This window comes from Panthera uncia, chromosome X (assembly GCF_023721935.1).
Source record: "Panthera uncia isolate 11264 chromosome X, Puncia_PCG_1.0, whole genome shotgun sequence".
In the NCBI taxonomy this organism is placed as follows: Eukaryota; Metazoa; Chordata; class Mammalia; order Carnivora; family Felidae; genus Panthera; species Panthera uncia.
The window spans coordinates 50,827,002-50,842,261 of record NC_064817.1 but is presented as its reverse complement, the minus strand read 5'-3'; the positions used below and the strand labels follow the sequence as shown (position 1 = coordinate 50,842,261).

At 42.7% G+C, this 15,260-nt stretch overlaps 1 protein-coding gene across 1 annotated transcript; it reads right to left on the bottom strand.

Moving 5' to 3' along the window:
• Positions 1-11,180: 11,180 nt before the first annotated feature.
• On the bottom strand, positions 11,181-13,844 carry LOC125932189 (endogenous retrovirus group S71 member 1 Env polyprotein-like). The gene is made up of 2 exons (XM_049644663.1): positions 13,431-13,844; positions 11,181-13,196 (listed from the first exon to the last, which is right to left on the bottom strand). Exons 1-2 carry the CDS (start codon positions 13,836-13,838, stop codon positions 11,796-11,798), a joined length of 1,809 nt encoding a protein of 602 aa, XP_049500620.1. The 5' UTR covers positions 13,839-13,844; the 3' UTR covers positions 11,181-11,795.
• Between the last annotated feature and the right edge of the window lie 1,416 nt (positions 13,845-15,260).

Sequence of the window (15,260 nt, the reverse complement as noted above, 5' to 3'; positions counted from 1 at the left end):
CGACTTTCTCGAGGAAGTTTATTACGAAAGGATGCTGAATTTTGTCAAATGCTTTTTCTGCATCGATTGATAGGATCATATGGTTCTTATGTTTTCTTTTATTAATGTGATGTAGCAAATTGATTGATTTTCAGAAGGTGAACCAGCCCTGCATCCCAGGAATGAGCCCCACTTGATCATGGTGAATAATTGGTTTCATATGCTGTTGAATTCGAATTTCCATTATCTTATTGAGAATTTTTGCATCCATATTCATTAGGGATATTGGCCTGTAGTTCTCTTTTTTGGCTGAGTCTCTGTCTGGTTTAGGAATCAAAGTAATGCTGGCTTCATAGAATGAGTCTGGAAGTTTTCCTTCCCTTTCTATTTTTTTGGAACAGCTTGAGAAGGATAGGTATTATCTCTGCTTTAAATGTCTGGTAGAATTCCCCTGGGAAGCCATCTGGTCCTGGACTCTTATTTGTTGGAAGATTTTTTATAACTGATTCAATTTATTTGCTGGTTATGGGTCAGTTCATTTTCTTTTTCTTCCTGTTTGAGTTTTGGAAGTGTGTGGGTACTTAGGAATTTGTCCATTTCTTCCAGGTTGTCCAGTTTGTTGGCATATAATTTTTTCATAGTATTCCATGATCATTGCTTGTATTTCTGAGGGATTGGTTGTAATAATTCCATTTTCATTCATGATTTTATCTGGGTATTCTTCCTTTTCTTTTTGAGAAGCCTGGCTAGAGGTGTATCCATTTTGTTTATTTTTTCAAAATACAACTCTTGGTTTCATTGAACTGCTATACGGTTTTTGTAGATTCTATATTGTTTATTTTTGCTATGGTCTTCATTATTTCTCTTCTTCTGCTGGCTTTGGGGTGTCTTTGCTGTTCTTCTTCTATTTCCTTTAGGTGTGCTGTTAGATTGTGTATTTGGGATTTGTCTTCTTTCTTGAGATAGACCTGGATTTCAATGTATTTTCCTCTCAGGACTGCCTTCGCTGCATCTCAAAGCATTTGGATTGTTGTCTTTTCATGTTCATTTGTTTCCATGTATTTTTTAATTTCTTCTGTAATTGCCTGGTTGACCCACTCATTCTTTAGTAGGGTGTTCTTTAACCTCCATGGTTTTGGAGGTTTTCCAGACTTTTTCCTGTGGTTGATTTCAAGCTTCATAGAATTTTCCTCTGAAAGTATGTATGGTGATCTCAGTTCTTGTATACTTATGAAGGGCTGTTTTGTGACCCAGTATGTGATCTATCTTGGAGAATGTTCCATGTGCACTCTAGAAGAAAGTACATTCTGTTGCTTTGGGATGCAGAGTTCTAAATAGATCTGTCAAGTCCAGGTGATCCAATGTATCATTCAGGGTCCTTGTTTCTTTATTGATCCTGTGTCTAGATGATCCATCCATTGTTGTAAGTGGAGTATTAAAGTCCCCTGCAATTACCACATTCTTATCCATAAGGTTGCTTATGTTTGTGAGTAATTGTTTTATATATTTGGGAGCTCCCGTATTCGGTGCATAGACATGTATAATTGTTACCTCTTCCAGATGGATAGACCTTGTAACTATTATATAATGCCCTTCTTCATCTCTTGTTGCAGCCTTTAATTTAAAGTCTAGTTTGTCTGATATAAGTATGGCTACTCCAGCTTTCTTTTGACTTCCAGTAGCATGATAGATAGTTCTGCATCCCCTCACTTTCAGTCTGAAGGTGTCCTCAGGTCTAAAATGAGTCTCTTGTAGACAGAAAACAGATGGGTCTTTTTTTTATCCATTCTGATACTCTATGTCTTTTGGTTGGAGCATTGAGTCCATTTACATTCAGTGTTATTATAGAAAGATATGGGTTTAGAGTCATTGTGATGTCTGTAGATTTCCTGCTTGTAGTGATGTCTCTGGTACTTTGTTGTCCTTGCAACATTTTACTCATAGAATGCCCCTTAGATCTCTTGTAGGGCTGGTTTAGTGGTGATGAATTCCTTCAGTTTTTGTTTCTTTGGGAAGACCTTTTTCTCTCCTTCTATTTTGAATGACACGCTTGCTGGATAAAGGATTCTTGGCTGCATAGTTTTTCTGTTCATCACATTGAAAATTTCCTGCCATTCTTTTCTGGCCTGCCACGTTTCAGTATATAGGTCTGCCACTAGTCTTATGGGTCTCCCTTTATATGTTACAGCGTGTTTATCCCTAGCTGCTTTCAGAATTTTCTCTTTATCTTTGTATTTTGCCAGTTTCACTATAATATGTTTTGCAGAAGATTGATTCAAGTTACATCTGAAGAGAGTTCTCTGTGCCTCTTGGATTTCAATGCCTTTTTCCTTCCCCAGATCAGGGAAGTTCTCAGCTATGATTTGTTTAAGTACACCTTCAGCCCCTCTTTCTCTCTCTTCCTCTTCTGGAATTCCTATGATACGGATATTGTTATGTTTGATTGCATCACTTAGTTCTCTAATTCTTCCCTCATACTCCTGGATTTTTTTATCTCTCTTTTTATCAGCTTCCTCTTTTTCCATAATTTTATCTTCGAATTCACCTATTCTCTCCTCTGCCTCATCAATCCGTGTTGTGGTCACCTCCATCTTATTTTGCATCTCATTTATAGCATTTTTTACCTCCTCCTGACTGTTTCTTAGTCCCTCGATCTCTGTACCAATAGATTCTCTGCTGTCCTCTATTCTTGTTTCAAGCCCAGCGATTAGTTTTATGACTATTATCTTAAATTCATCTTCTGTTATATTGCCTAAATCGTTTTTGATCAGTTTGTTAGCTGTCGCTACTTCCTGGAGTTTCTTTTGAGGAGAATTCTTCTGTTTCTTCATTTTGGATAGTTCTTGGAGTGGCATGGAACTGCAGGGCTCTTCCTCTGTGTTGTCTGGAGTAACTTGCGTTGGTGGGCGGGGCCATAGTCAGACCTGATGTCTACCCCCAGCCCACCGCTGGGGCTACAGGCAGACTGTTGTGTACCTTATCTTCCCCTCTCCCAGGGGCAGGACTCACTGTGGAGTGGCATGGCCCCTGTCCAGATTACTTTCACACTGCTAGGCTTGTGGTGCTGTTTTGATGGGATCTTGCATATTAGCAAGGTGCAAAGGGGCAGGAAGGGAAGGCTTAGCTAGCTTTGCCATTGGTGGTCCCCTGCAGGAAGGCCCCTGCAGCTCCAGGAGGCAGGCCGACCCATAGGAGGGATCCATCCACAGAAGCATACATTGGGTGCTTGCGTGGCACAAGCAAGTTCGGTGATGGGAACTGGTTCCCTTTGGGATTATGGCTGGGGGATGGGTGAGGGAGATGGTGCTTGTCAGCACCATTGTTCCCCGCTGAGCTGAGTTCTGTCTTCCAGGCCTCAACAACTCTCCCTCCTGGTGTCCTCTTGCCCTCCCGCTCTCCGAGCAGAGCTGTTGACTTTTAACATTCCAGATGCTAAGTCCCGCTGGCTGTCAGAACTCACAGAGTCTGGCCCCTCCACTTGTGCAAGCCAGACTTCGGGGGCTCTGCCTTGCCGAATGGGCTGTCCCTCCACCACCTGGCTCCCTCTGACCAGCCCATGTAGTGTGCACCACCTCTCCGCCCCCTTCCTACCCTCTTCCTTGGGCCTCTTATCTAAGCTTGGCATTAGAGAGTCCATTCTGCTAGTCTTCTGGCAGTTTTCTGGGTTATTTAGGCAGGTGTGGGTGGAATCTAAGTTATCAGCAGGACGAGGTGAGCCCAGCACCCTCCTATGCCGCCATCTTTAGCCCAAATCCTGAGTAAAAACTTACTTAAAAAGCTAGTGGTTTAAAATAGCTGTCCAGAGAAGATGAGAAAAGTCTGATTGGAAAGGAAAGATTCTACTTTTGAGTGCAGTAGTAAATAATTAGACATCAACTATTCTTGGGAGTCGGGTCAGTTGTCACAAGTTGTGGCCCCATGAACAAGTTACCTCTCATTTCTGTGACTCAATTTCTTCATTTATAAAACAAGAAGGATATGGTATTTACCTCATAAGGTTATTAAAAGATTAAATTAAATATTCCATGTAGAACACTGAGCACAGGGCCTGAAATACAGAGTTAATCCATGTGCTGATCAAGTGTTGGTTATTGTTATTATTTTGTGTATAGGCATAAATGTTCTTTTTGGGTATCTTCTTTGTATGGTGCCTCACCTGAGGTCAGGGTGTTCATTGAAGAAGGATTAATTCAAAGGTGAACATTCTCCTCCATTCAGTTGTTTATTCACTCATTTACTCAACAAGGATATATTGAACCCTTAGTATGCTTTAGGTTCTGTTTTCTATGTGAGAATTAATCAATCAGTGAGATGGCAAGTAAGATCTCTGCCACATAGGTTCCAGGGAAAGAACTTAGAATCAAGAAAGGAGTCCAATGTGTGTGTGTGTGTGTGTGTGTGTGTGTGTGTGTGTGGTGGGTGTTGGGGGGGCTTGGAAAACCTCAGCATTTGAGGGACAAATGGAGAAGGAGAGCATGGGAAAAGTTATAAAGAAAAGAAATGAAACAGGAGTCATGGGTTCCATGAAATTCAAGGCAGTTAGACAGTAAAGAAAAGAAAAACATAATTTTGTATGTTTCAGAGAATTCAAATAAGACGACAGGAAGAAACCATTGGTTTGACAGTAAGGAATTCATGGGCTATCCTGAAGAGATAAGAATGTAGTGAGTTTAGAAATTAAGAGTTAGAGGTAAGGATATGGAAACAATGACTATGGAAAATGCTTTCCAGAATCTTGGCTCAAAATAGAAAGACAGAGTTTAGAGGAATGATCCAGAGGAAGAGAGACTGAGAAGATAGCAGGTAAATCAAAGCAGAATAGATAAAGTGGGGAGATAGATTAGTCTGGAACAAAAATAACTCTTATATAAAGACAAGGATAAGCTTGAAGGTAGAGGGATAAGAGGTTGTTCAGAAGTTTCTAGCATGGTGCTATGTTATGGTCTCAGTGAAACTGCAGAAGAAGTCTTATCTACTAGGAGTTTTGGGTATTATATATTAATGTTGGGTGCTTGAATAAGAGGAGTAAGTTTGAAATAGCCATCTTGGGCAAGTAGAAAGAAAGATGTAAGGACAAGCGAAAAGACTGTTTAATTAAACTAGGACTTAACTGAACTTTGAAAACTTCCAGGCTTAGAAGTAACTCTTTCTTATACCCCACCTTTCTAATTCAGAAGATCCAAGACTGTTGTATATGCCATTGCCTCAGACATCGATGGCCATGGTTATCTATACACATCACATAGGCTGACATAAGGGCACCAGGAACTTATCTTGGTATTCAGGTATATACATCCTTATAGATGCTAGATTCCACAGGGAATGCCCCATATGCCTCAGTATCCCCTGGTGCCTTAGGTCTCTGCTTCTGCCAATATTGCCAAGGCCAATATTCCCCCCAAGTGATCCTAGGTAACCTCTGAAAGAGAGATGAGTATGGCATCAGGGGGTCCTGAATCTCTCACTGGGCCCCATAAGAGCATCTCTGGCCCCAAAGATAGGCAGGGGGTAGGTTGTCCCTGTCTGTTATGTCATTTCAGTCTGATTCCAGCAGTGAGGTGTAATCAAAAATACCCTTTACCTGAGAGCACTTGGTTTGAGTTCATTAAGTGACTCCTGCCCACCTAAAGAGTAGATCTCCCCAGAAATGAGCTGACTCAACCTCACTTCTGCTCAGGTATGGGAGCCAGAATGGCTCCCCATAGAGGGCAGAGCTGAGAGTCTTAACTCTATTGACCCTTACATCCCCCTTCATGTCCTTGGGGTCTGGTGCTGAGAAAAATTCCAAAAGGCCTTGGCAATTCCATTACTCTATATTAGATAGGGTATTTAGGAAAGTCCTCTCTTATAAGGTGAAATTTGAGCAGATACTTAGAAGAAGTGAGGGAAGAATCTATGCAGATATACGAGGGAAGAGTTGCCCCGGCTGAAGGAACAGCAAGTACAAACACAATCTGAAGAATGCTTTGAGTGTTTATAAATCACAATTCCTTTATCCATTCATCCGTTGATGGACATTTAAGCTTTTTCCATAATTTGGCTATTGTTGAAAGTGCTGCTATAAACATTGGGGTACAAGTGCCCCTATGCATCAGCACTCCTGTATCCCTTGGGTAAATTCCTAGTAGTGCTATTTCTGGGTCATAGGGTATATTGATTTTTAATTTTTTGAAGAAACTCCACACAGTTTTCCAGACTGATGAATGGATAAAGAAATTGTGGTTCATATACACAATGAAATACTACTTGGCAATGAGAAAGAATGAAATATGGCCTTTTGTAACAACGTGGATGAAACTGGAGAGTGTTATGCTAAGTGAAATAAGTCACACAGAGAAAGACAGATACCATATATTTGCAATATTATGTGGATCCTGAGAAACTTAAAAGAAGACCATGGGGGAGGGGAAGGGAAAAAAAAAGTTAGAGAGGGAGAGAGCCAAACCATAAGATACTCTTAAAAACTGAGAATAAACTGAGGGTTGATGGGGGGTGGGAGGGAGGAGAGGGTGGATGATGGGCATTGAGGAGGGCACCTGTTGGGATGGGCACTGGGTGTTGTATGGAAACCAATTTGACAATAAATTTCATATTAAAAAAAAGAAAGAAAGAATGTTTTGAGTGTTGAAAGATACAGCAAAGCATCCAGTGCTATTGGATATGGTGGTCAAAGGGCAGTGGTAGGAGATGAAATGAGAGATATAAGAGTAGGATGGTGGAGGTGGGATGAAGTCAGGAGGAGTGTAGACTATTGTTAAGTACTTTGTCTTTTACTCTGATTTAGAAGCCAGCCACTGGAATGATTTTGGTAGACTTGAGCTGATTTACATTTTCAAAGGATCACTCTGGCTGCTGTGCTAAGAATTGACTGGAGTGGAGTAAATTCAAGAGCAAGGAGACTTATTGAGGCTCTGGCAGTAATCCAACTGAAAGGTGATGGTGGCTTGCAACAGAGTAGTTGCAGTGAATGTGCTGAGAAGTTGTGGGATCCATAGTATATTTTGAAGACAAAGCTGATTAATTGTGCTGAGGGATTGAATATGTATGAGATGTGAGAAAAAAGAAGAGACAAGGATGATTCCAATGTTTTTGGCTCCATACGGTTTTTGTAAAAATGAGATAAATTAATCCATGTAAAACACTTAGAACAGTACCTAGCAAGTGCTCAGTGAAGGTTAGTCACTATTATAGTATTATTAGACAAGTTATGGTGGTGTACAGTAGTTTCATATATGCTGCCTAAGGTCATTTTCCAAATAATGAGGAAAAAGCTTGTGGACCCTGAAGTTTCCCTGGTACCTTTGTCTCAGGCTTCCTCCTATCATCCAGGAAGCATTATGGAGTACAAGGTTCTTAATCTGTATAATGGGCATGGTAATCCCTATCTCATAGGACTGGTGTAAGCTACAAAGGGACACATTTTCATGACTTATAAATGTTCTGTAAATGTTCCTTCCTACCTTTTCTTCAAATACAAATTTTGATTATGCTGTCTCCTAGCTGATGTACCATCAAATGTCCTTTCACTTCAGTTCACTTAGGTAAGTGTTGTCAATGGTCTAATATGGCTCCTGGTTCTTATACTCAGTTTGCTAAGTAGGATCAAAAGAGGTAGAGCACTTATGCTGAGAGTACAAAAGTTGGGTGAGCCTGTGAGACTGAACTTGTAGAAAGGCCCCTAATTCTGGCCTTGAAGCATGCTCCATCTTAGCTGGAAGGGACTTGTGATTAAAAAAATAAAAGATAGGAGTGCCTGGCTGGTTCAGTTGGAAGAGCATGTGACTCTTGATTTCAGGGTCATTAGTTTGAGCCCCATGTTGGATGTAGAGACTACTTAAATGAATAAATACATACAAACTTAAAAATAAATGAATAAAAAATAAAAGACAGCATGGTTGTGCCAGGTGGGAGAATGTCCCCAGGCTAAAGTGTCCTTGTTCCCAATTAATATTTCTTCATCTGTGAAACATTTCAACATATGGGGGTCTTTGACAACTGAAGTTCAATATATTCAAAGTCTTCCTGGTCTCTCCCAATTTGTCTTTTTCATCTTAGTCCTCTCATTAATTTGTTTTGTTCCCTCTGCTGTGTATCGGGCTCCTTCAGAGCCCTGCCATTTCCTAGTTGTTTGACATTGGGCAAGTCAGTCTGTGCCTCAGTTTTCTCATCTCTACTTTGTGGCTAGTACTAGGGTATTTACAAGGATTGGGTGAGTTAATATATGCAAAATATTGTGAAGAATTCCTGGCAGATAGCAAATGCTCTCTAAGAATTATTATTAGCTCATAATGCTTATCAATTAGTGGAAGGGAAAGGACAGACATTAAACAAGTAAGCAAATTAATTAAATGATTATAGGTTTAATTCAGTGCCAGTAAGGAAATTAACAAGGTGCAAGGACAAAGGCAAGATGGGCAAGTAAGGCTTATATGAGGAAGTGACACTGTGTCATGAAGACTCAGGTCCTCCCTTGACAGCACAGATTTTAACTTTAACTTCACAATTTCTCCTGCTTCCATTCCCCTTTTTCATCACATAGATCCGACCCTTATTATGCTTTGCTTTGATCCTAGCAGTAATCTCCTAATCAGTGTCTACCACCAGCCAATCTGTTGCCTAACCTGCAGCCACACCCATTTTTTTTTAAAATTCTAGGTTCTAGAATTTCCTTTGAGAACCTACTGTATTCTCCTTGCTTTATGAACATTGGCTCATTCCACATTCACAGTTTCATAAAGAATTATTAGCCTCCACCTGCATATGGGACAACTGAGGCTCAGAGAGGATAAGTCCTCCACTAAAGATCCAACAGCTAGTAGATGTTAGAACCAGAGTTGTAATAGCGATCTGTGGATTCTAGAGTCTGTATTCCTTCCAGATGCCTTCCTAAACTTGTATTTTATCTATTGTGTAACAACTGTAGACCCAAGGAAATAATGATAACATCTAGTATATAACATTTCCCATGTTTCAGGTGCTATTACATATATTAATTCATTCAATCCTGGAAACAACCTATGAAGAAAGGATTACTATTGTTCCCATTTTTCAGATGAGGATACTGAACCATGGAGGAGTTAAGTAATTTCCCCAAGTTCACACAGCTAGGAGGGAAAGACCTAGGATTCTAACTCAGTTTTCCATCCTTGTAGGCCTGAACCTATAGTAGCAGTCTAAAAGACCACATTCTTGTCCCAGCTGTAACCAGAGGCCATATTTGGAGTTCACTCAGGACGTATTCAAAGTCACCTCTGAGCCTTTTCAGCCCTTTTTTTTTCCACTGAAGGCATTGTAGCCTATGTATTGAGACCTTACCCTGAACCTAGCATACAGCCTCAGCCCACACCACGTGGGGCCCCCCCGGAGTCTGAACATGGCACATTGGTTAGACCCTTCTCCATGCCTTGGCTTAAGCTTCTTTTCCATTTACACAAATGCAATTTGCTCCTCCACATTTTTTTAGGCCGTCTCAATCTATTGAAGAGCATTTCCCTTCCCTGCACATATTTCTTCTTTTATTTTTCCCTTTTCTCTGCTCCCTTGCTACATTTCTAGCCTGTACCTCACAGTTTGGCCCCTCATTCTGTACTGTGTGCTGTTCTCTGACAGTAGCCAGTCTGTCTTATCTCCCTTATTCCTCTGCAAGTTCTTCAAGGTCAGGGACTAGTAACATTCCAGTACTTCTCCACTGCTGCCTCTGAGATCCCGCAGTGTCATTACTGGAAAAAAAAAAAAACAACTTAGAGTCTAGTACAGCCCATTCTTTGTATAGAGAATCAGGGGCCCAGAGCAGAGAATCGAATTCTCCTTCAATTTGAATTATTTTCCTTTGTTTTATATTTCCTTTCTTCCTGCCCAAATTCCACCAACCCTTCTGAACACAGGAATATAAGAAAAGGGAGAGCCAGAGCTGGGAAGTGGCTTTTCCCTGTGTCTGAAAATCATTAATTTTCTGTCACTAATTTCCCGTATTAAATTTTAGGCCTGCTAACATTCATGTACAGAACTTCAAGGAGCTGAGCTGCATGCTACTGTGCAATAATTACAAGAAAAGAAGTCTGCACACGCCTGTAACCACTTGACCCTCCCTCTGTTCCCACAGACCAGGCAAAACCTAACTCCCTGCCTGTCCACAGTCCCTGGAGCTTTTGGATTCTTTCCATAGGAGTGGCTTGGTCTCTGTTTACCTCTTCTTCTCTGCCTTCCAGCAGCAGTGCCCCTTTCAGGGGTGGGACTTCTTTGCATAGCCACGCTTAGATACTCAAGTAATCTAGTTGCAGCTTTGGGAGCTTCTGGGGGGCTGCGAAGTAGGCATAACATAAAAGAAAAGGAGAATAGATTTAGCTGTTCTTGCTACACGTGGATGTGAAATTAGCCTGAGTGCTTGCAACGGATTTCATCTACTGTGAACGTGGTATGTAAGCTGGGGGCTGTGTGTGTATGTGTGTGTGTGTGTGTGTTTGTGTGTGTGGCGAGGGGGGGGGGTTAGTGATATGTCTGGCCTGTGCTGAGGTATGTTTGTCCAGGAATTTTGTTGCTGGTTCAAGATCCATCCATCCATAAATTTACAGGGTAAGTCAGGGAACACTCCCTGGCATGGCAAGGCAGCTCAGACCTGTGGGACATAAGGGTGGAAGCTCAGAATGAGGATAGGGTGACCTTACTAAAAGGCTACAGAATCAAAATGTCTGAGAAGACATTCTGGTGGTCTGTTTGTCCATCCATCTGTATTCAGAGAATACTATCTAAGGTGCCAGGGACCTGGGTTAATACCCCAATGGCTTTGGAGGGACAGTTCCCCCCTGTGTAGGGTTTTACTGGACCCATAGGGCTTCTGAAGACATGCCTGGACATGTCCAAACACCCTGAGCACCTGGGATTTAGAGCTTAGTAAAAGAAGGAGGCTGGGAGCTTAGGAGACGAAAGGGAGGGGTTGGATCAGGCATGTTAAGCATCTGGAGGGAAGTCGAGCTGCCAGCTCACCCTCATGGCCCCTTCGCAAGTCAGGGCTTGTGTAAAGAACACTCAGGCTCTATTTGGGGGCTTTCAGTCTGCCCCTTCATCCACCCTACTGGGTTTTACTTGATCCCTCACTTCTAGAAACTGAGCCCAAGGCAGTGATATTTTGATTCTGCCTTACCCCAAACACTGGCCAGGGTTAAAGCAGCTGTGAGAACTAGGGGGCAAGAAGAAACCCACCAGAAACCTCAGAAAGCAGAGACTGCAAAGTCTGGTTTGGACGGGTGTTGGCAGTGTTGGCCAGTGTCATGTCATGTAATGTGGCTAGGCAAGAGAGTATGTGGTGTGTCTTCCTCTCCTATTGTTGCATCCACACGACTCCCGAAACGGAATGCTATGGGCACCAGTGACAGTCACAACAAAGTTTATTACAATGAGAGGCAAAGCCGACCAATTGGGACCAACACTCTTGATAAGAGTGCGGCCTCGAACAGCCGGGGTACAGAGTTTTTATAGCCGAGCACATCGTTTTATCATCACCTGGGAACAGAACAAAGACACAGTTTCCAGATGAGTTAGAAACAGTTGCCTCATGAGATGTTTATTTTAGACTTTCTGCCTCTAAGTTGCAACCAGTGGATCTCCTTGACCCTGCCTCTGATGCTCTTTTCTTTGAACTTTTGTTTCCTTAATTTGTGAAGCCTAATTTACAAGAATATGAGGCATAATTTACAAGAGTAAAGCAAGGCTGTTATCTCTTAACCTTCAGTGTCAACAAAAAGCTGTTATTTTTCAAGCTAAGTGTTAGCCCTACACTACAATTTAACCCTTACATTCCCCCTTTTCTTGTCAATGAATCAATCCCTTGATTCATCATTAGGAACTAAGGGGACATAATTGGACATAATCATCATAATTTTTATTTCACTAACTCGCCTCTTGACATATTGTACTAACCAATTGATAATGCACGGGCCAATAATTAACCTGAGAAGTAACAATAGCAGTGGCCCAGCTACGGCGGTGAGCAGTGATGTGAGCCAGGGGGGCCAAGAGAATAAACTCTGATACCAATTATTGCTGGCCTCCCTGGCACATTCCCTGGTCCTAAGATTATCCCTGACCAAACTGAGAGTGTCTCGGATTACTCCGGAATTGTTCGCATAAAAACAGCACGTTTCTCCGAGGGCCATGCAGAGTCCCCCTTCCTTCATGAAGAGTAAATCAAGCCCTCTTCTGTTTTGTAATACAACCTCGGCTAAAGAGTCTACTTGGTGTTCCAGCTGAGAAATTGAAGTTTCCAAGTAGCCTAGGTCTTGATCTACTTGCTTGCTTACAGTTTTGAAATTTTGGTCCCCCACAATGAGTCCAGCAGTTCCAATAGCTGTGGATCCCACAATTCCCAGTCCCACTAGGAGTGGAATGAGGACTGGTGCTGCTCTTTTTACCCTGGAATGTCCTTCGAATAGACGTAAATGTTCTCTCCCTGCTTCTCCGCTATATAGGTATATTTGTGGGAGAATATGAACTAGGATACAAATCTCTTGGGTGCCGACCCCAAAGTATGCGGCTGTAGTGCAGGGGGTAATTCCTGATGAGCAAACAAACCAGGCTCCAGTAAGGGCTCGGTATGCTATATTTTGGGTGCTATCAGTATCTGAACTACTTGGAATATACACTTCTGCACAAGAGTTTTTGTAAGGGGGGTTCTGCCAATTATATTCTTGGGACACTATACACCAACGCTGCCCTTGGAGGTCTCTTAGGGTTAAGATTGGTCGTGAACCCCAAGGGCACAATGTCATGCTTGGATTTAGCAATTTCACGACATGCTTTTCTATGTCTTGCCCAATGCCAGCATTTGTAGCCACTCCCACATAATATGGGGGTTTAGGGTTTAAACACAGCCAACAATCTTGTACAATCTCGGTGTGAGATGAATTTAGCCAAGCATACATAGAATCTACTACATCTAGCCAATGCGTCTCAGGGGAGAACGGGTACTGGATATGACCTGTAGTTGGTAACTCTGACTTTGTGGGGGCACCTGATCGCAGGGTAGGTTGGGAAGGGACAGTCGGAAAAAGTGGGGGGTGTAAAATCATGTCCTTGTTTGGCCCTACCAGATTGGGTGGAGTTTTTCTTTTAACCCTTTGTATAGTAAGGAAAATGCCCTTGTCAACTCCTGGAGCATACATCCTGAGACCCAAAGTGTGTCCAGTGTCCCAGGAAGAGGAAAAGATACTGGAACTAGAAACCTTTTTTTAAATTTTTTTTTTCAACGTTTTTAATTTATTTTTGGGACAGAGAGAGACAGAGCATGAACGGGGGAGGGGCAGAGAGAGAGGGAGACACAGAATCGGAAACAGGCTCCAGGCTCCGAGCCATCAGCCCAGAGCCCGACGCGGGGCTCGAACTCACGGACCGCGAGATCGTGACCTGGCTGAAGTCGGACGCTTAACCGACTGCGCCACCCAGGCGCCCCTAGAAACCTTTTTTAAACATATTTTTGTTACGTTACATTTTCCTTGAGTCTTACATTTGGGATCTGGAGTTCTAAGGAGGGTGATTAAGGGGTCATGACCCTGTCCTGCCAGCCAGGGAGCCAGCGTTTCACAACCCCATTTTGCACAATGGTATTGGCCTTCTCCTTCACATCCGACCTTTCCATTTGCTGGGCAACTGTATAACCCTCGTATGTTAGCCAATTTTTGTTCTTGATCCCTGTGTCCACATCCATAGGTAACCATATAGGGGTTTTCGGGGACCGGAGGAGCGAAGCCCTTTGGCTGTTTATAATTAGTAACTAAAGTCCTCCATAAGTCCCCCACCAAGTCGCATAAATCAAACAAAAAACAAGGCACAGTGGAAGAGGTATTAGATGCTATCACCTTTCCCATGACAGTGTCCCTGAGTTCCCATTGGTATGTCCAAAAAGATAGGGGATGCAATTCCGTACAGTCCCCCCACTTATCACCATACAAACCCAGAAAATTATTATTATGCTCACATCAGTCTTAGCTTTAAAGGATCCTCTGGGTGCCTTTGAACCTTCCATTGCTGTTCGTTATCTGGTTCTGTATCAGTGTGGGGTGTTCCCGCCTTCATGCAGTTTTTCTTAACCTGAGAGTGATGAATCCAGGTTCGGACACCATCTACCTTCACGGCCATGGGCATAGTCAGAATCACGGTGTGTGGTCCTTTCCAGCGCGGCTCCAGGGTTTTAGGCTCGTGCCTTTTGACCCAGACTAAGTCTCCTGGTTGAAAGGGGTGGGGAAGAACAGGAGGATGAGCGAAGGTTTCTCTCAAGGGCCTGGTTATTTCCTTTTGTACATGTTGCAGGGCCATGAGTGAAGCCAGCAAATGGTCCTGTTCCAACTGTTCCATTACGTCGTCTCCTAGCCTCGGCAGGATAGATGGAGGTCTGCCAAATAAAATTTCATAAGGGGAAAATCCTTTGATAAATGGAGTACAACACGCTCTCAAAAGGGCAAAAAGCAGGACATCAACCTAATTTTTGCCTGTCTCAAGGGACAATTTGGTTAAGGTCTCTTTTAGGGTCCGATTCATCCTTTCTACTTGACCCGAGCTCTGGGGTCTATGTGTACAATGTGATTTCCAATCTATTCCCAATGCCCGGGCTAGACCCTGGGACACCTGCACTGTGAAGGCCGGGCCATTGTCTGATCCTATGCTCAGAGGCAGCCCGAATCTAGGAATTATTTCATTTAATAATTTCTTAACTGTCGCCTGAGCCATTTCTGATTTACTGGGGAACGCCTTGACCCACCTGGAGAAGGTGTCTACAAAAACAAGCAAGTATTTATATGCGTATTTCCCTGGTTTAATCTCAGTAAAATCTACTTCCCAAAAGCGGCCTGGCTCAATTCCTTTATCTCTTTTAGCTTCTGAAACCTTATTTGCACCCTGATTTACTTGGGCACAACTTACACACCTTTCAATCATCTCTTCAATCTCTTTTCCCAGCCCTTGACCCTGAACTTTCTCCACACTAATTCCGCCATCTTCGTTTTTCCCAGATGAGTCCCTTGGTGGAGCTGACACACCATGCGCCTCCCGAGTGCCGCGGGTAAGAGTATCTTACCTTCAGGATCCTGAAACCACTTTTGTCCCGTCATCTTACTTCCCCCTTTTCTGGAAATCCACTCCAAATCTTTAGGAGTATAATTGGGCTCTGGTGGAAGCAAAGGCTCTGTCAAGATTGGTAGCTCCAAGGCACTTTCACTTTTAGTTAGGGTAGCTTCTCAGGCTGCTGCATCAGCCAGACAGTTTCCGATTGCCTCTAGGGAGTTGCCTTTTTG